General features: G+C 46.3%; 1 protein-coding gene across 1 annotated transcript in view; it reads left to right on the forward strand.

Moving 5' to 3' along the window:
* Nucleotides 1–10,265, forward strand: part of LOC140351000 (alpha-internexin-like) — a 28,845-nt gene extending 18,580 nt beyond the window's left edge. The window contains exons 5-6 of the mRNA XM_072436634.1: nucleotides 666–790; nucleotides 10,049–10,265. Coding sequence (XP_072292735.1) covers nucleotides 666–790; nucleotides 10,049–10,259 — 336 coding nt within the window. The 3' untranslated portion in view covers nucleotides 10,260–10,265. The remainder of the gene's footprint in view (nucleotides 1–665; nucleotides 791–10,048) is intronic.
* Nucleotides 10,266–22,001: the final 11,736 nt, after the last annotated feature.

Here is a 22,001-nt window from a genome sequence, read left to right on the forward strand (position 1 = left end):
GCAACCTTCTCGTTCACCGGGGTAAACTCCAACACGTGGCGGCTGAGCTGAGGGGCTATAAGCAAGCCCACACCAGCCCGCCGCCTCTCCCCGCGGGCAACACCAGAGAAGTGGAGCATCCAGTCCCTCTCGAGGAGATGGGTTCCAGAGCCCAAACTGTGCGTGGAGGTGAGGCCGACTATATCTAGTCGAGATCGCTCAACCTCCCGCTCAAGCTCAGGCTCCTTCCCCCCAGCGAGGTGACATTCCATGTCCCCAGAGTAGGCTTATGTGACCGGAGATCTGGTTGTCAAGGCCCCTGCCGTCGACTGCCTCCCAAATCACTCAGCACCGGCCCCTTATGGATCCTCCTGCGGGTGGTGTGCCCGGCCCTGTGGGGAAAGACCCGGCCACCAGACACTCGCCGTCGAGCACCCACCCCAGGCCTGGCTCCAGGATGGGGCCTCGGTGACGACAATCCGGGCGACGGAACTGGCCTTGTTGTTATACATAATAATGGGCTTGTGAACCGCTCTTTGTCTGACCCGTCACCCAGGACCTATTTGCCTTTGGAGACCCTACCAGGGGCTTAAAGCCCCGGACAACATAGCTCCTGGGATTGTTGAACGTTGAAGTTACAATACTTTGAGTTAACAGTGTGTATTTGCCGCTGGCGTTTCCCGCAGACCACCATCGCCCACCTAGACGCAGAGCTGAGGAATCTCAAAGGGGAAACGGCCCGACATCTGAGAGAGTACCAGGACCTGCTCAACGTCAAGATGGCGCTGGACATCGAGATCGCCGCCTACAGGTCAGACAGGGAACTACAGCGTTTCCACAAACATACGGAAATTCAATCACAATCTGACAAGACGAGTGTCCGCAACGTCCCACAATGTCGACGCAAACGTGGTCTGAGAGCATTAAATCGTATTAAACGCTTCTCATAATTGATTTAACTCCAAACAACTGTTATTAGCTTTGACCTGGTTTAGTCTGAGTGAACATGGACTAGTCTGCGTTCACACTTCGCACAATCGCGTCATCAGAATTTGGACTGAACCAGGACTAAATGCAAAGTTAAACCTCGAGTAAATCAAGACAAAAGGAGGACTAGAACAGGACTAAACGAGGACTAGAACAGGACCAAACCAGGACTAGAATAGGACCAAACCAGGACTAGAACAGGACTAGAACAGGACCGAACAAGGACTAGAACAGGACCAAACCAGGACTAGAACAGGACCAAACCAGGACTAGAACAGGACCAAACCAGGACTAGAACAGGACCAGACCAGGACTAGTACAGAACCAAACCAGGACTAGGACAGGACCAAACGAGGACTAGAACAGGACCAAACGAGGATTAGAACAAGACCAAACAAGGATTAGAACAGGACCAAACCAGGACTAGGACAGGACCAAACCAGGACTAGGACAGGACCAGACCAGGACTAGAACAGGACCAAACCATGACTAGAACAGGACCAAACAAGGACTAGAACAGGACCAAACCAGGACTAGGACAGGACCAAACCATGACTAGAACAGGACCAAACAAGGACTAGAACAGGACCAAACCAGGACTAGAACAGGACCAAACAAGGACTAGAACAGGACCAAACCAGGACTAGAACAGGACCAAACCAGGACTAGAACAGGACCAAACAAGGACTAGAACAGGACCAAACAAGGACTAGAACAGGACCAAACCAGGACTAGAACAGAACCAAACCAGAACTAGGACAGGACCAAACGAGGACTAGAACAGGACCAAACCAGGACTAGAACAGGACCAAACCAGGACTAGGACAGGACCAAACAAGGACTAGAACAGGACCAAACCAGGACTAGAACAGGACCAAACCAGGACTAGAACAGGACCAAACCAGGATTAGAACAGGACCAAACCAGGACTAGAACAGGACCAAACCAGGACTAGAACAGGACCAAACCAGGACTAGAACAGGACCAAACCAGGACTAGAACAGGACCAAACAAGGATTAGAACAGGACCAAACCAGGACTAGAACAGGACCAAACCAGGACTAGAACAGGACCAACGAGGACTAGAACAGGACCAAACCAGGACTAGAACAGGACCAAACCAGGACTATAATAGGAGCAAACCAGGACTAGAACAGGACCAAACCAGGACTATAACAGGACCAAACAAGGACTAGAACAGGACCAAACCAGGACTAGAACAGGACCAAACCAGGACTAGAATAGGACCAAACCAGGACTAGAACAAGACTAGAACAGGACCGAACAAGGACTAGAACAGGACCAAACAAGGACTAAAACAGGACCAAACCAGGACTAGAACAGGACCAAACAAGGATTAGAACAGGACCAAACAAGGACTAGAACAGGACCAAACCAGGACTAGAACAGGACCAAACCAGGACTAGAACAGGACCAAACCAGGACTAGAACAGGACCAAACCAGGACTAGAACAGGACCAAACCAGGACTATAATAGGAGCAAACCAGGACTAGAACAGGACCAAACCAGGACTAGAACAGGACTAGAACAGGACCGAACAAGGACTAGAACAGGACCAAACAAGGACTAAAACAGGACCAAACCAGGACTAGAACAGGACCAAACAAGGATTAGAACAGGACCAAACAAGGACTAGAACAGGACCAAACCAGGACTAGAACAGGACCAAACAAGGACTAGAACAGGAGCAAACCAGGACTAGAACAGGACCAAACCAGGATTAGAACAAGACCAAACAAGGATTAGAACAGGACCAAACCAGGACTAGGACAGGACCAAACCAGGACTAGGACAGGACCAGACCAGGACTAGAACAGGACCAAACCATGACTAGAACAGGACCAAACAAGGACTAGAACAGGACCAAACCAGGACTAGGACAGGACCAAACCATGACTAGAACAGGACCAAACAAGGACTAGAACAGGACCAAACAAGGACTAGAACAGGACCAAACCAGGACTAGAACAGGACCAAACAAGGACTAGAACAGGACCAGACCAGGACTAGAACAGAACCAAACCAGAACTAGGACAGGACCAAACGAGGACTAGAACAGGACCAAACCAGGACTAGGACAGGACCAAACAAGGACTAGAACAGGACCAAACAAGGACTAGAACAGGACCAAACCAGGACTAGAACAGGACCAAACCAGGACTAGAACAGGACCAAACGAGGATTAGAACAGGACCAAACCAGGACTAGAACAGGACCAAACCAGGACTAGAACAAGACCAACGAGGACTAGAACAGGACCAAACCAGGACTAGAACAGGACCAAACCAGGACTAGAACAGGACCAAACCAGGACTATAATAGGAGCAAACCAGGACTAGAACAGGACCAAACCAGGACTATAACAGGACCAAACAAGGACTAGAACAGGACCAAACAAGGACTAGAACAGGACCAAACCAGGACTAGAATAGGACCAAACCAGGACTAGAACAGGACTAGAACAGGACCGAACAAGGACTAGAACAGGACCAAACAAGGACTAGAACAGGACCAAACAAGGACTAAAACAGGACCAAACCAGGACTAGAACAGGACCAAACAAGGATTAGAACAGGACCAAACCAGGACTAGAATAGGACCAAACCAGGACTAGAACAAGACTAGAACAGGACCGAACAAGGACTAGAACAGGACCAAACAAGGACTAAAACAGGACCAAACCAGGACTAGAACAGGACCAAACAAGGATTAGAACAGGACCAAACAAGGACTAGAACAGGACCAAACCAGGACTAGAACAGGACCAAACCAGGACTAGAACAGGACCAAACCAGGACTAGAACAGGACCAAACCAGGACTAGAACAGGACCAAACCAGGACTATAATAGGAGCAAACCAGGACTAGAACAGGACCAAACCAGGACTAGAACAGGACTAGAACAGGACCGAACAAGGACTAGAACAGGACCAAACAAGGACTAAAACAGGACCAAACCAGGACTAGAACAGGACCAAACAAGGATTAGAACAGGACCAAACAAGGACTAGAACAGGACCAAACCAGGACTAGAACAGGACCAAACCAGGACTAGAACAGGACCAAACCAGGACTAGAACAGGACCAAACCAGGACTAGGACAGGACCAAACAAGGACTAGAACAGGACCAAACAAGGACTAGAACAGGAGCAAACCAGGACTAGAACAGGACCAGACCAGGACTAGAACAGGACCAAACCAGGATTAGAACAAGACCAAACAAGGATTAGAACAGGACCAAACCAGGACTAGGACAGGACCAAACCAGGACTAGGACAGGACCAGACCAGGACTAGAACAGGACCAAACCATGACTAGAACAGGACCAAACAAGGACTAGAACAGGACCAAACCAGGACTAGGACAGGACCAGACCAGGACTAGAACAGGACCAAACCATGACTAGAACAGGACCAAACAAGGACTAGAACAGGACCAAACAAGGACTAGAACAGGACCAAACCAGGACTAGAACAGGACCAAACCAGGACTAGAACAGGACCAAACCAGGACTAGAACAGGACCAGACCATGACTAGAACAGGACCAAACAAGGACTAGAACAGAACCAAACCAGAACTAGGACAGGACCAAACGAGGACTAGAACAGGACCAAACCAGGACTAGGACAGGACCAAACAAGGACTAGAACAGGACCAAACAAGGACTAGAACAGGACCAAACCAGGACTAGAATAGGACCAAACCAGGACTAGAACAGGACCAAACGAGGATTAGAACAGGACCAAACCAGGACTAGAACAGGACCAACGAGGACTAGAACAGGACCAAACCAGGACTAGAACAGGACCAAACCAGGACTAGAACAGGACCAAACCAGGACTATAACAGGACCAAACAAGGACTAGAACAGGACCAAACCAGGACTAGAACAGGACCAAACCAGGACTAGAATAGGACCAAACCAGGACTAGAACAGGACCAAACAAGGACTAGAACAGGACCAAACAAGGATTAGAACAGGACCAAACAAGGACTAGAACAGAACCAAACCAGGACTAGAACAGGACCAAACCAGGACTATAATAGGAGCAAACCAGGACTAGAACAGGACCAAACCAGGACTATAACAGGACCAAACAAGGACTAGAACAGGACCAAACCAGGACTAGAACAGGACCAAACCAGGACTAGAATAGGACCAAACCAGGACTAGAACAGGACTAGAACAGGACCGAACAAGGACTAGAACAGGACCAAACAAGGACTAGAACAGGACCAAACAAGGACTAAAACAGGACCAAACCAGGACTAGGACAGGACCAAACAAGGACTAGAACAGGACCAAACAAGGACTAAACGCAAAGCTAAACCTCGAGTAAATCAGGACTAAACGAAGAACAGAACAGGATCGAGGACTAATGCTACGTACACACCGCGGCGTCAATTTCGCGCCCGACGCAGAAGTTGGACACCTGTACATTTGAAGACAGACGCACCGGACGCACGTCTGTGAAATACACTGAGCAGCAGAGGTGCGTCCGAGCCGTCCTGAGCACATGCTTAGTGGAGGAGTTGGGCTGCGTCGCTTTTCTCGTGGTGTAAATGGAGTTTAATGTTGGACTATGGCTTTGGTTTATTAACTTTACAAAGTCCAAAGCGGAGGTGATGGGCCCCGGGGCCCGTCTGGGACCCGCATATACTTCAGAGCTGAGCAGAGTTTAGTCAATATCATTATTTGCTCCAAGAGCTGTGTCTTAAGGATTTTTTTTTTCCTGCGGGGTTTGTTTTGGGTCTTTTTCTGTGTCGTGCGTAGCACGTTACTGGAGCGTCATCTCTGATTGGCTGCTGCGGCGCATCTGCCGCAGAAAGTTGGACAGAGCTGAACATCTCGGCGTCGAGAGCTCCGTAAACGCAGCAATTGTGCCACAAAAACCCAAAAATTGCACCCCGGAGATGTTTGACGCGCGTTTACATAGACTTTGAATGTAAACTGGACGCTTTGGACGCCGCGGTCTGAAGGGGCCTTAAGCCAGGATTAAAACTAAACTAGTAAAAAGTGCAACTGAGTCAGACAAAACCAGGACTAAACCAATAAATAACGTAATAAAACTCCACATATGTGAGTGTGATGTCCTTGTTATGCGCTTTCTGAGGACTGATTCTGCTGAAAAGATCTTTTCTGTGCTAATGTTTACGCACTGGTTATTTATCGTGTTGGTCATAGCGCCTTTGTATTGCATTTTATATTAAAACTATGCACTGCCTGATGCCCTAAAATAAAGTTTGTTGTTTTCAATGAAAATGAAAATAACATCTTGAACTGAAACAAAACTTAAAATTATATATATATATATATATATTTTTAAGTATGCAAATTGTAATACAGTGTCTGTGTCTTTAAAAGTCGGTGCCCACTGCTTCCTGCTTCTGATTTGTGGGTGCTGTTCTGAGCTGTGTGGGTGCTTCTCTGAGCTGTGGGTGCTGTTCTGAGCTGTGGGTGCTGCTGTGGGTGCTGTTCTGAGCGCTGTTCTGAGCAGTGGGTGCTGCTGTGGGTGCTGTTCTGAGCGCTGTTCTGAGCAGTGGGTGCTGCTGTGGGTGCTGTTCATTGATGTAGGCGCTGTTGTTGCAGTCCGTTTCCTCCATAGACGTCATAATTAGTCGACTTTTCCGGCGCGATGGAGTCTGTTTGTTTACATAGCCGTTAGCATTAGCTGTTAGCATTAGCTGTTAGCATTAGCTGTTAGCATTAGCTGTTAGCATTAGCTGTTAGCATTAGCTGTTAGCATTAGCTGTTCGCATTAGCCCACAGAACTTGTACATTATTAATAATCCAGCGCGTTTGAGCTGGTACAAACCCATCGACCACATTTAAGGGAAGTCAAAGCCTCTTTAAAAGTCAGTGGCAGGTTTAAAACACTGTTTGTGCTTCATATTTTAGAGAAAAACTAGCGTGTCACCTGAGCTACTACTACTTCTGATGTGTTTCTGGTGAATCATATTATTATTATTAATGTAATGAAAACAACACCATTAACCTGTATGTGAAGGGCTTAAAGCATTTGTCAGAGGTGGGTTATATTGAGTTTATGTTCGTCTATGGTCTGCTCCCACAGCTCCCACAGCTCCCACACTACTCTTAAGTCTCACCTGTCGTGCTGATCCAGACATGGCACAGGCACTCGACCAAAAAGCCTTTTTCTGTGCCGTGTGTTTGGATCTACTAAAGGACCCGGTGACTATTCCCTGTGGACACAGCTACTGCATGAACTGTGTCAAACACCACTGGAACCTGGAGGACATGAAGCGGGTCTTCAGCTGTCCGGCGTGTCGCCACAGCTTCAGCCCCAGGCCTGTCCTGGTTAAAAACGTCATGTTAGCAGGTTTAGTGGAGCACCTGAATAAATACAGGCTCACAGTCCCACCTGCTGACCTCTGGTTTGCCTCTTATGAGCTCCAGAAAAACATCTGCTCTCAACACAATGAAGTGAAGACGATGTTCTGCCGCAGCGACCAGCAGAGCATCTGCCACCTCTGCTCTGTGGACCAGCACCGGGGGCCATGACACAGTGACTGCAGCAGCAGAGAGAAGCCAGAGACAGGCAGAGCTGCCGGCCAGGAGGGCCCTGCTGCTCCAGAGCCTCCAGGACAAAGAGACCGGCCTGAAGAAGCTTAAACGGGAGGCCCAGTGCATCAGCAGCTCTGCCCAGACAGCAGTGCAGCACAGCAGGGACAGCCTCAGAGAGATTGCCCTTCTCCTGGAGAGAAGACGCTCTGAAGTGGAGTACCAGATCCTCTCCGAGGAGCAGACCCAACTGAGCCGAGTCCAAGAGCTCCAGGACCAACTGCAGTAGGACGTGATTGACCTGAAGAGGAGCATGTCTATGCTGGACATACTGTTCGTCACTCCAGATCACAACCGGTTTCTCCAGCTCTACGCTTCACTGTCCACAGACACACAGAGCCCAGAGCCAGCCAGGATTCTGCTCGAGCCCCGGAGATATTTTGAGGATGTTGCCACAGCTGTGAAAGAGCACGGAGACCAGCGGAGCATCTGCCACCTCAAATCCCAAAACCAGAAAGCACTTCTTAAAGTATTATACAGAAATCACTCTGGACCCAAACACAGCTCACACCAAACTGTCTCTGTCTGATGGAAACAGAAGAGCCACAGTTCAGAGTGAACACCAGGGCCATCCTGATCACGAGGACAGGTTCAGCCACTTTAACCAGGTCCTGAGCAGAGAGAGCCTGACGGGCCGCTGTTACTGGGAGGTGGAGTGGACCGGGTCGTGGGTCAGACCTGCGGTCGCATACGGCAACTTTCCGAGGAAAGGAGACGCTCCTGAAGCCTTATTTGGAAACGATGCAAAGGAGCCTAAGTCCTGGGTCTTATGCAAATATTCTCACTCCAAGTCCGACTCTTTGACCAGGATCGGCGTTTACCTGAACCACGACGCCGGGGTGGTGGACTTTTACACCGTCCCCGTCGGCAGAATGATGCTCCTCCACAGAGAATACACCGTTTTCACTCGCCGGAGTCTGTTTGTACGGCTGCAGACCTGGAGATACAGTGCATTTCCCCAAACTCCTATAAACCCACCGTCTGGCACCAAACATGTGCCTTTTTATTCTATCAATTCTAAAAGTGGAATCGAAACTACTCATTTACAGATGTACGGATTGAAAGTGTTTGAAAGTTGACTTTTTTATTACTTTTTTATTGTTTGTTTTAGCTACAATTCTGTCCTATTTTAGATTTAAACGCGATAATTGGACAATCAAAGACCTGACTTGTTAAAAAAACATGTTACATTTTACACAATACTGACGACCTTTTGTGTAACTCAACTCCATGACTGTCAAATTAAACTGATTTAGTTTCAGCCGTTATGCTTCGTGTACTGTAGCTCTTTGCTGTGTCACAATGTAAAAAGTTATTCTTTTATCATCTGAAACGACTCATTTTCGAGCGAATGCATCGGTTTTGTCACAGTTTTGATGTATACGTGATCATTAAACGTACACTATTTGATCGATCCTTGAAATAAACTGAGCTGAACTTCCATTTTTCTGTCTTTTCTCTGTAGATTTTGTGTCGAGTTTAAACACCAATTGTAAACGCTGAAGCCAAACGGGGTCACATGATCGTACGCAACATTTAAAACATCTACACATTCATTCTAGTATCATTTGATACGTTTTCCTTTGGGTTTTCCTGTCCATTTGATCACAAACATGGTTTAAAATGAATTAAAAAATACTCTTGATAAATGATTCAAATAGGTCGGATAGAAAACATACAAATGCATAACTTTTTGAGAGAAACGTAGTTCCTCTAGGACCTTATTGCAGGATAGTCCCTCTTTTCTAAACCTCTTTTCAAACAAGTGGGAAAAGTTACAGTAGTTGATTTATAGCTCTGTTGATAAATAGAACAAATATTACAGACATTGTTTTAACATAGTGCAAAGTACAAAACGTACTTTAAATCTCTGAATATTAAATTGAAACAGTGATGAGTGTCAGAGGTGAAAGAACTCTCACATTTACACCAGTAACTTTTAAAATAAATGCATCCAATGACTTATTACTTTCTGTAACAAACATGAAACTACTAACATTTTAACTAAAAAAATTAATTGAAGCTGTGGGATGTGTGTGTGTGTGTGTGTGTGTGTGTGTGTGTGTGTGAGTGAACGTGTGTGTGTGTGAGTGTTCAGCCTGTGAACGTGTGTGTGTGTGAGTGTTCAGCCTGTGAACGTGTGTGTGAGTGTGCGTGCGTGAGTGTGAGTGTTCAGCCTGTGAACGTGTGTGTGAGTGTGCGTGCGTGAGTGTGTGTGTTCAGCCTGTGAACGTGTGTGTGAGTGTCTGTGTGTGTTCAGCCTGTGAGTGTGTGTGTGTGCGTGAGTGTGAGTGTCTGTGTGTGTTCAGCCTGTGAGTGTGTGTGTGTGCGTGAGTGTGAGTGTCTGTGTGTGTTCAGCCTGTGAGTGTGTGTGTGTGCGTGAGTGTGAGTGTCTGTGTGTGTTCAGCCTGTGAGTGTGTGTGTGTGCGTGTGTGTGTGTGTGTTCAGCCTGTGACCATGAGTGTGTGTCTTTAAGGAAGCTGCTGGAGGGAGAGGAGACTCACTTTAACTCCGGAGTGTCGTTTGGATCTCACGTCGGGCCTCAGCCCAGAGCTCCAGGAGGAGAGCCCGGAGCTGCCGGAGCTCTGCCCCACCACAGAGAGCCCAGATGGGGCAAAGAGAGCGCCGCCAAAGAGGTCTGCACGGAGGAGAAGGAAGAGGAAATCCTTACCCAATTCAACGACTGAGAACGAGGAGGAAAGACGAGAGCAGAAGCAGGAGGGAGGAGAGGGAGGAGAGGGAGGAGAAGGAGGAGAGGGAGGAGAGGGAGGAGAGGGAGGAGAAGGAGGAGAGAGAGGAGAAGGAGGAGAGAGAGGAGAAGGAGGAGAGGGAGGAGAAGGAGGAGAGAGAGGAGAGGGAGGAGAGGGAGGAGAGGGAGGAGAGGGAGGAGAGGGAGGAGAGGGAGGAGAGGGAGGAGAGGGATGGAGGTCAAACAAGACGATGGGGAATGGACAGACGTTCGGGCAGCGATGATGAATTATCCAGGAGTTTTGGAGGAGTTCAATATTAGCCCCTTGTTCAGAGCTGAACTGCATCTCCAGATGATCAGAGTGAGTTTGGTGAAGGTGTAGGAGGTGTAGGAGGTGTAGGAGGTGTAGAAGGTGTAGGAGGTGTAGAAGGTGTAGGAGGTGTAGAAGGTGTAGGAGGTGTAAGTGGTGTAGGAGGTGTCGGAGGTGTAGGTGGTGTAGAAGGTGTAGGAAGTGTAGGTGGTGTAGAAGGTGTAGGTGGTGTAGGAGGTGTAGGTGGTGTAGGAGGTGTAGGTGGTGTAGGAGGTGTAGAAGGTGTAGGAGGTGTAGGTGGTGTAGAAGGTGTAGGAGGTGTAGAAGGTGTAGAAGGTGTCGGTGGTGTAGAAGGTGTAGGTGGTGTAGGAAGTGTAGGTGGTGTAGGAGGTGTAGAAGGTGTAGGAGGTGTAGAAGGTGTAGGAGGTGTAGGTGGTGTAGAAGGTGTAGGAGATGTAGAAGGTGTAGGAGGTGTAGAAGGTGTAGGAGGTGTAGAAGGTGTATGTGGTGTAGGAGGTGTAGGAGGTGTAGAAGGTGTAGGTGGTGTAGAAGGTGTAGGAGGTGTAGAAGGTGTAGGTGGTGTAGGTGGTGTAGGAGGTGTAGAAGGTGTAGGAAGTGTAGGTGGTGTAGGAGGTGTAGGAGATGTAGAAGGTGTAGAAGGTGCAGGAGGTGTAGGAGGTGTAGAAGGTGTAGGAGGTGCAGAAGGTGTAGAAGGTGTAGGAGGTGTAGGTGGTGTAGAAGGTGTAGGAGGTGTAGGAGATGTAGAAGGTGCAGGAGGTGTAGGAGGTGTAGAAGGTGTAGGAGGTGTAGAAGGTGTAGGAGGCGTAGGTGGTGTAGAAGGTGTAGGTGGTGTAGAAGGTGTAGGAGATGTATGAGATGTAGAAGGTGCAGAAGGTGTAGAAGGTGTAGGAGATGTAGAAGGTGTAGAAGGTGCAGGAGGTGTAGGAGGTGTAGAAGGTGTAGAAGGTGCAGGAGGTGTAGGAGGTGTAGAAGGTGTAGGAGGTGTAGGAGGTGTAGAAGGTGTAGGAGGTGCAGGAGGTGTAGAAGGTGTAGGAGGTGTAGGAGGCGTAGGTGGTGTAGAAGGTGTAGGTGGTGTAGGTGGTGTAGGTGGTGTAGAAGGTGTAGGAGGTGCAGAAGGTGTAGGTGGTGTAGGAGATGTAGGAGGTGCAGGAGGTGTAGAAGGTGCAGGAGGTGTAGAAGGTGTAGGAGGTGTAGGTGGTGTAGAAGGTGGATTACCACCTGATGATGTCAAAAAGTGTAACAGTGTATTTATGATGTATATAATGACAGTCCAAACACATTTAGCATAATGTAGGACCTTTAAAGCTGGACTATGTAACTTTTCTGGTGGGGTTTGTCTCATTTTTGTCCCCATGAGTATTGTATTTGTCTAAAACTATATTATTAGGCCCGAGCGCCACAAGCTGGCGAGAGGCCTATTAATCTCGTAAGGCCGTGCGAAGCACGGCTGCGAAAGTGCGCACGTAGTGCGCACGAAATCGAGCGCGAAGCGCTCGCCCACTTCCAAACACTCACTAACGCACTCCTCCACTCATGCACGCCCCGTGCATACTAATTAGTAGTAGGAAAATGGAACATTACCGTTGTAAACGGGCGAAGCCCGTGCAAAAGTGCGCACTAAACGAGCACTTTACATTGAGATGACGACCCCATATAAAGCACTCATTTGCGCTAAGTAGCTCACGAATACGTTCCCCATCTCTTGCATGTTCCGTGCATATAAGCATGTAATGCAAAAATTGAACATTATTTCTGTATAGAGGGCCAAAAACACAAAGTGGGCGGAGCCCACTCAAAATTAACGAAAGTACCCGTCAGTGACCAGGGACCCACACCATGAGGTATGAAAGCGCGAGCGCTTTCCGAAAATGTATAGTTTATGATATTTAAAAAATGGGAAACATTGTTTTCGCATCGGAATATTATTAGGCCCGAGCCCCAGCAGGGCGGAGGGCCTATTGCTCCCGCAACGCTGCCGAAGGCAGCGTTGCAACTGTCTGACCAAACATGCGGGCGCAGCCCGCATGTTTGGTGCCCCGTCGCCCCTGGCAAGTACAGTGAACTAGCCCATGCCGAAGGCATGGATCATGCATACTTACTCCTGCTATGACAGAAATAGTCAACAATTTGTGAATGGGCGTAGCCCATTCACAAATTGTTGACAACAGCAGCGCGAAGCGCTGCATTCCTCCAAAAACCCTCCTGGCATCGTCCCGTACGCGAGAATCCATGCCGCAGGCATGGGCCATGCTTGTTTCTGCTCAAATCAATGGAAGTCTATGGGGAGTGGGCGGGGCATCCCGACGAAATAGGGAGTGACGAGCGCGTAAGCGCTCGTAATGATGATTCCACCCCATGGCGGCATGGGGAAGGCTTAGAGCTTTCAAACGATGTATAATTTGTTGTTATAGAAAAAACGGCTATATTGTTTTTGCTAAAAATATTATTATTTTTATTATTAGGCCCGAGCCCCAGCAGGGCGGAGGGCCTATTGCTCCCGCAACTGCTAAAAATATTATTATTAGGCCCGAGCGCCACAAGCTGGCGAGAGGCCTATTAATCTCGTAAGGCCGTGCGAAGCACGGCTGCGAAAGTGCGCACGTAGTGCGCACGAAATCGAGCGCGAAGCGCTCGCCCACTTCCAAACACTCACTAACGCACTCCTTCACTCATGCACGCCCCGTGCATACTAATTAGTAGTAGGAAAATGGAACATTACCGTTGTAAACGGGCGAAGCCCGTGCAAAAGTGCGCACTAAACGAGCACTTTACATTGAGATGATCCCCATATAAAGCACTCATTTGCCCTAAGTACCTCACGAATACGTTCCCCATCTCTTGCATGTTCCGTGCATATAAGCATGTAATGCAAAAATTGAACATTATTACTGTATAGAGGGCCAAAAACACAAAGTGGGCGGAGCCCACTCAAAATTAACGAAAGTACCCGTCAGTGACCAGGGACCCACACCATGAGGTAGGAAAGCGCGAGCGCTTTCCGAAAATGTATAGTTTATGACATTTGAAAAATGGGAAACATTGTTTTCGCATCGGAATATTATTCTTTCTTCTTCTTCTTCTTCTTCTTCTTCTCGGGACCAACCCCCCTATTTTTCACCCAGTGAACATTGACGAAAAGTCACAAAAATGTTCACACCTCTAAAAATCGTGCCTCTCTACATTCTGGCTATTTCCCTTTTCTAAAATAAAAAAAATTGGCGCGTCAGCGCCCCCAAATGTACCAAAAATGCATTGAGAGATGGGAAATGACCCAAAAAAAATCTGATCGTAGAATCATGAAATTTGGCGCAGAGGTAGATGGTGACAAGAGAAGTAAAAAATATTATTACGGCAACGCCGTCCGCCCAACCAAATGTCGGCCATATTGCTTCAAAAATGGCTAAACATGACTTCGGAGTTTTTCCAAACGTCGTACTTTTACGAACTCCTCCCAGGGCGTTGGCCCTAAAAAGCTGAAATTTGGTGAAAATGCTACTGAGGAGTGGGACATCAAAAGTTATCCAAATTACATTGATACCTCTCACGGTCTCGGTGCGGCGAAGCCGCAAACTGTAGCTAGAATTTCAGAAATCTCCCATATTTAAAATTTCTGCCGTTTGCGCAGATAAAGTCCGAATTGCGTCAAATTAGAATCAGTTGTTAAACTCTTTGCCCTAAACCTACTTGAAGTGAAATAAATTCATTTGGCGCCACAGCGCCCCCTACAGATTTTATATGGAGGTTAAATGTTTAGTTTTGCGAAATTATATGAAATTTGACACACAACTCAATTTTAGCATCCCCATCAAAAAAGTCAATGAGACCCATGTCATAATTGTTATGGCGTTGCCGTAACGATGACCGAAACCTTTCATGTTATTCCAATGGGGAAATCGCCAGAACATGTTTACACTTTAGACTTTCACAAACTCCTCCCAGGGCTTCAGCCCTATTAACCTGAAATTTGGTGAGACTCATCTTCAGGACCATCAAAAGTTATCCACATTTTCATTCAAAGAGTCACGGTGTCTGTGCGGCAAAGCTGCACATTTTGCCAAGAATTCAAAATAAAATAGCTTTTTGATGGTAAAACAAAGGGGAGAAGATGTGACAGCGTCACAGATTCAGCAGTAGGCGTAATAAAAGGACAATTGGGGCGCGTTAGCGCCCCCTCCTCTTGCGGCGTGGCGTCGGTGTGGCGGCGGCGTGGCGAGGGCCGATCATTGCCGCTTGCGGCTATATTTATTAATATTACTGATATAATCCTGTCCACACACCCTCTGGTTCATGCACTACTGCGCTCTACCACTGGAGGCAGCGCACAGGTCTTGACCACAGACCCATCTGTTCTTACTGTGAGCTGGCTCGCCTCTCCACAGATCTGACCTGTAACTTGACATGGTGGAATTAATCGTTCGTCTCAATGGAACTGTAATGTAATAGTTTCTGTAAAGTGTCCTATACGATATAAGTTTGATGTATTAATAAAAAGAAGCATCAAAAACACAACTCAAACAAAGCGTAACATCTCCATGGGGACGAGCGTGGGGACGAGCGTGGGGACGAGCGTGGAGACGAGCGTGGGGACGAGCGTGGAGACGAGCTTGGAGACGAGCGTTGGGACGAGCGTGGAGACGAGCGTTGGGACGAGCGTGGAGACGAGCGTGGAGACGAGCGTGGGGACGAGCTTGGGGACGAGCGTGGGGACGAGCGTGGAGACGAGCGTGGAGACGAGCGTGGAGACGAGCGTGGGGACGAGCGTGGGGACGAGCGTGGAGACGAGCGTGGAGACGAGCGTGGGGACGAGCGTGGTGACGAGCGTGGAGACGAGCGTGGGGACGAGCGTGGGGACGAGCGTGGGGACGAGCGTGGGGACGAGCGTGGAGACGAGCGTTGGGACGAGCGTGGAGACGAGCGTGGGGACGAGCGTGGGGACGAGCGTGGGGACGAGCGTGGAGACGAGCGTGGGGACGAGCGTGGGGACGAGCGTGGAGACGAGCGTGGAGACGAGCGTGGGGACGAGCGTGGAGACGAGCGTGGAGACGAGCGTGGGGACGAGCGTGGAGACGAGCGTGGGGACGAGCGTGGGGACGAGCGTGGAGACGAGCGTGGAGACTGCGACGCACAAGGCTCAAATCAGTTTTGTCGTTTACTGTCGGTTCATAACATTATTACGCAACATTTCCAGTGGGACTCACTTCCTGTTTGCAGAAGAGTTCAAGAGTTAATCTTCAATTAGAGCTCAGCATTAAGAGCTAAACCTGTTCACCACACGTCCTGTTCCTCCTATGAACCTGAGCCATGAAAGACACAGAAAAGCCTTTAGTGAGAAACATCCATCGATATCAGCGCAGGAGCAGGTCATACAGGGGTCAAGAGGTCAAAGGGGTCACCTGCAACACATTCAAGCGTTTTCCTCATGTTCCAGCTTTAAACCTTTGACGATTCAACAAGTATTTTCTGGAGTATAAGTCACTGCCAAACAATACATAATAGAGAAGAAAAAAACACGTATATAAGTCGCACTGGAGTATAAGTCGCATTTTTGGGGGGAATTTATTTGATAAAATCCAGGACCAAGAACAGACATTTCAACTGTAAATGCAGTTTATAATAATAACAGATGAGAGAACATGGTGAATAGGTGTACGTATGCTAACGCTAACACCTTCAGCTACATGACGTATGCTAACACTAACACCTTCAGCTACATGACGTATCCTAACGCTAACACCTTCAGCTACATGACGTATGCTAACGCTAACACCTTCAGCTACATGACGTATGCTAACGCTAACACCTTCAGCTACATGACGTATGCTAACGCTAACACCTTCAGCTACATGACGTATGCTAACGCTAACACCTTCAGCTACATGACGTATGCTAACGCTAACACCTTCAGCTACATGACGTATGCTAACGCTAACACCTTCAGCTACATGACGTATGCTAACGCTAACACCTTCAGCTACATGACGTATGCTAACGCTAACACCTTCAGCTACATGACGTATCCTAACGCTAACACCTTCAGCTACATGACGTATGCTAACGCTAACACCTTCAGCTACATGACGTATGCTAACGCTAACACCTTCAGCTACATGACGTATCCTAACGCTAACACCTTCAGCTACATGACGTATGCTAACGCTAACACCTTCAGCTACATGACGTATGCTAACGCTAACACCTTCAGCTACATGACGTATGCTAACGCTAACACCTTCAGCTACATGACGTATGCTAACGCTAACACCTTCAGCTACATGACGTATGCTAACGCTAACACCTTCAGCTACATGACGTATCCTAACGCTAACACCTTCAGCTACATGACGTATGCTAACGCTAACACCTTCAGCTACATGACGTATGCTAACGCTAACACCTTCAGCTACATGACGTATCCTAACGCTAACACCTTCAGCTACATGACGTATGCTAACACTAACACCTTCAGCTACATGAGGCACAGACAGAACTGTGGTAAGTGTCTGGTATGTTAACGTAACATATGAACAGTTATTCAGATAACTATAGCATAAAGAACATGCTAACAAGTTTACCAAAGCATCAGTTTTACCCCAAATCACTAAATGAAAGTGGTTCAAGCGCCCCCTACAGGTCGGATGACTCATTGAACTAAAACACAGTTACGATAAATATATTTTAGTTTAGCTAAAAATTATAAAAACTCGTAGAGTTAGACAAAACTCATGTAATGTCACTATCATTTTGATGTGACAAATAAAAATACATGAGAGCGACTTTATTTTGTTGAATGAATGTTTAAGATGACCTTAAGATGACCAAATGGTCTTTATTTCACCCAAAGAACCGTTTCAAAGACCGTCCTCTGCTCAGCCTGGTTTCAGTGCAGCAGCAGCAGGTCCATGACAGCTCCTCCAGAAGCACTATATGTGATTTTGATGATTTTGATGATTTTGATGATTTAGACGATTTAGATGATTTTGACGACTGGTGTCACATGTTAAAACCCCGTCACTTTGGCGCATATGGCCTTTTGCTGGACGATACAGTGGTAGTGTAGGAAAATGTAGGGTCATTCTTGCAATAAAACTCGCTCTGCATCCCACCAAAAGTAAAGAGTGTTTACTTTTGCCACTATTATTATTATTTTTATCTTATTTAATTACATTTTTATTCCTTATTCCTTATATAAGAGGTTTTTAAGATAAGATAAGATATGCCTTTATTTGTCCACACAATGGGGAAATTTCGTTGTTGCAACGCAAGTACATGCAGAAGTAAAAGAACTGATAACTTCTAGGAAGTTTTAAAAAAAATAAAAAGATAAAATAAAATAAAAATAAATGTCTGATGTGATGTCACTTCCTGTCATTTTCTACAGATTTTTTCAACGTTTTCTCCACAAATACCAGCTCGATTGGTGTAAAACTATCATTTATATGTACAACAGGTACAAACACACCAAATAAAGTCTAAATTAGAAGGTCGTATAAACCTCTCACGGGCCCTTTAAGTAGAGTATATAATAATATGCAGAGTGTATAGTTTCTACCTGCAGAGCGTCTTCTCCCACCGCGCTCTGGACCTCTTTGAGCGACTGAAACTGGTCAAGAAGATGGTCTCCACACACCACATCCACCTGAGACAAAACAAGACGTTGTTTCCATGCCAACTCTTGGTTGAAAACAACATAAACGAACGACGCAGACGGTTTGATGATGGTTTTGTCACGTTCAGATAAGGTATACATGATCCACTAAAACGTGCTTCATAATGAATCCACATCCAGTTTAGAGAAGATGATCACACACTGTTCACCGCCGTCCAGAGTAAAGTGACCACCTGGATTGAACTGACCAGCAGGTCGTCGCCTCCTGCTGGACAAATGCTGCAGGTGAAGATCTGTCACTATTTAAACCCGACTGATGCATTTCTGAATCGACCGCGTGGAAAGACGAATCCCGCCGTCATGGAGACGATGTGAGTGAGTTTGAGAAGGTCAGATCATCAGCATCGAGCAGAGGAAACATCTGCAGAGAAGAAGAAAGAGCGGTCACTCTCTTAGTGCAGCGGTCACTCTCTTTAGATCTGACACGAGCAGCAACAGCAAAATATAAACTGATGATAAAATAAAGCGTTAATAAAGATCTCGTACACGGTGTAAATGAGAGCTTCATTATGAGGCCTTTTTCATCCAAGGTTCAGTTCAGAGCTCAAGTTTAGACATTAGACATTGTTCTAAAGCAGAGGCGTCAAACATCCGGCCCGCGGGCCGCATCTGGCCCTCCAGACGTTTTACTCCGGCCCGCCGACCATTTATAATTCATATTTCATCATTTCTGATAGATATATAGTGTTTATATTGCTAGAACTACACGTCCCACAATCCTTTGCAGCGGCCGCCCCTCCCCCTCGCTGCTCAGGTAAAAACACAGGTCAGAGTGTAATAAAGTCTGAACATGACAGTGTCCACACTAATGTGACTGTGACACAAACACAATGACCTCATTTGAGTCACTACATGAATAATGTGTCACTAAGATCAGCTTAAACTATGAAAATAACGAGCTCATATTGAGTTTGAGCAGAAACATGTCTGTGATATGAACTTTTCACATCAGAAATCACATCAAAAGTCCATGTTCCTGCTGCTGCTGCTGCTGCTGCTGCTGCTGCTGCTGCATGAATATGGACTTTCACTTGCTGCAGATCTGTGCATCAGTTTCCACATAGAACTCTTACTAGGCTGTAAAAAGATATTTATTTCTTATATTTTTTTTATTGTTTTATGTTTTAACTTATGTTCGGCCCGTTTGACACCCCTGAATCTAAAGTGAACACATTGAGTTTCTGTGTCTGGCCTTGACTCAGATTCAGAGCCTCTGAAACAGTGTAAACATTCACTCACACACAGCTCCATTCATAACTGTCATATCATCTCCAAATATGGTCGTCGCCGCCACTGCTTCCTGGTCCAGGTCTGAACCAGGACTAAACTAGGTCCAAACCATGACTAAACCAGGTCTAAACTAGGTCTAAACTAGTTCTAAACCAGGACTGGACTAGGACTAAACCATGACTAAACCAGGACTTCACCAGGACTAAACCGGGAGTAAACCGGACTAAACCAGGTCTAAACTAGGACTAAACCGGGACTAAACCAGGACTAAAACAGGTCTTAAACAGGACTAAACCAGGTCAAATTTGTGCAAACCAGAAAGAAATTACAGAAATCACAAAACAGTTTAAGAAATAAAAGAGTGTAAATGAAATCCTTTCAGTCATGCACAGCTAAACAAAACTGTTTTCATCTTATCTTATCTTCAGGAAGAATGTTCCAGATTTAAGATACATAAAACTGAAACACAGATTCCCCACAGGCCCGTTTGTCTTTATAATCCGGCACGCCAAACATACCAAGTAATATTAAAAAAACAACATATTTTTTGGTTCATGTTTTTTTTGCCCTTAGGCCAGACCTAGGCATTTGTGGCCACAGGGGCCAGATGTGGCCCTCGGCATGTTTTAATCCGGCCCCTAGAGAGATTTTAGTTTCTATTTTTTAACTGTCTGTAACATCCGTCTGCACTTATATCCTTAATAAAGATGATATGAAATGAATTAAATAATAGATTCAATAATCTATATTTGACAGAATCATTGTAATTTTAGCTCAGGACCAAAGGTTTTACACTCGCATCGCGCGCGTTTTTTTAACAGTGATAATTTAAATGAGGAACTATATTCTCAGCCTGATAAATCTACGCTTGACTCAGTCCGCCCCTGACTCAGCCAATCAGGTGAGACATTACAACAACAACAAACATGGCGGCTCCCGTGGAGCGCCATGTTGTCTCTTGAGCCGATAGAAAACGCAATAAAAATAGGGATTATACGTTCATCACACACATCTCATCGGTAGAAAAAGAACACACACAGCCACTGGCTGTTGTCCGCTGGAGGAAGCTGGTGACTTGTGCTCGGAAGTGGATAGAAATCGACGGAATAGACCGCGCGTTAGCGGCAGCTACAGGAGGACGACTTCGCCGAAAGTGCAATAATAATAGTGATGACGATGATCCTACATCTTCTGTGCTTCTTCTGACGAAACTCTAAATCCTCTGGAGAGTAACGCGCTCGGCTTTGAACCGACATGTTTCATAGACAAGAAACCAATTACTAGTGCTGAAGTCTCGTGCCACCTTCTACCACAGATGTAACGACAAAATCACTCAAAAAGTCAAGCAATGTACTTCCTGCAGTTTGTGTAATTTGCAATAAGGTTGAGCGCTTTATCAGAGATAAATGTGCCCAAGCTGAAACTTTAAACTGCTGCTGAGTAGATTATATACTGATTCTGGCATGTGTGTTTTCTCTTGCTCGTGGTAAATAGGACTAATTACAGTGAAATAAGCCAAAATGTAGCTAGTTTGTTACATGTAGGTGTAGATGTGATGTATGTGAGTTAAATATAAGGGCAATGATTATATATTTCGATAAATTCATAATTGGGCTTGTCCATCTCGTTGAATTGTAATTACTGCAAGATACTTTTTAAAAAGGTTGAATCCAAGTACATTTCTGTTTGGAGCGAGCGATTATATTTCAATCACTGCATTTCCTTGCTTTATACAGGTTTTCTGAAGTCTGGGAGTCTGACGATGCATATACTGCATTCTGTGACACTGTCATCCGGACACGACTGAAAACCAGGAAATCCTCAGAATGAAGAAGCTCTTGTTCCAGACACTCATCAGAAAACACCCTGGTCGTGGAAGTTACCGGTAATTAAATTCTTCTTATTGTTTGTGAAAGAAAAACATGGAAGATCAGATAAACATCACAGCTCTGTTTATTGATGAAATGTCATTCAAGATGAAACCAATCCTGTTTCAGGAGTCCACATATATGTACGAGGCACTAGGGATCTCTTATTACTGATCAGTCATTGATCTGAGCCTGAGGTTATGAGTTATCCAATGTGGCTTGACATTTCTATCCACCAATACTTATGAATTTCTATTCCTTGTCTAATTTTTACAGATCCGATCTTCTGAAGAAGAGATTACAGAGAGACTTCCCACAGCTGAATTTCCACAAACCACCAAGAATAAACCTGAGTGAAATGGTTTCCATAGAGACTACAGGACTTCTCCACCAGGATTCTTCCACTGAAACTGATACGTCAGTTTCTGGTGAGACGTCATCAAGTGATGGAGAAATGGTGCCAGAAAGTGGTAAAGATGCTGCACTGCGAGAGCACTCAAGGACAGTTTACAGTGCAGGTGTATTACTGAAACAAGCGGTGTGTTGTTTGGTGTGTAGTGCCAGTGATGAACTGACTTTGTCTGACATGGTAAATGTATCCGAGGACGTTGATCTTTGTTTACTGTCAATTTGCCAAGATATCAT

Source organism: Eucyclogobius newberryi, unplaced genomic scaffold (assembly GCF_026437365.1).
Source record: "Eucyclogobius newberryi isolate DKJ021-1_F unplaced genomic scaffold, fEucNew1.0.hap1 SCAF_8, whole genome shotgun sequence".
Lineage (NCBI taxonomy): Eukaryota > Metazoa > Chordata > Actinopteri > Gobiiformes > Gobiidae > Eucyclogobius > Eucyclogobius newberryi.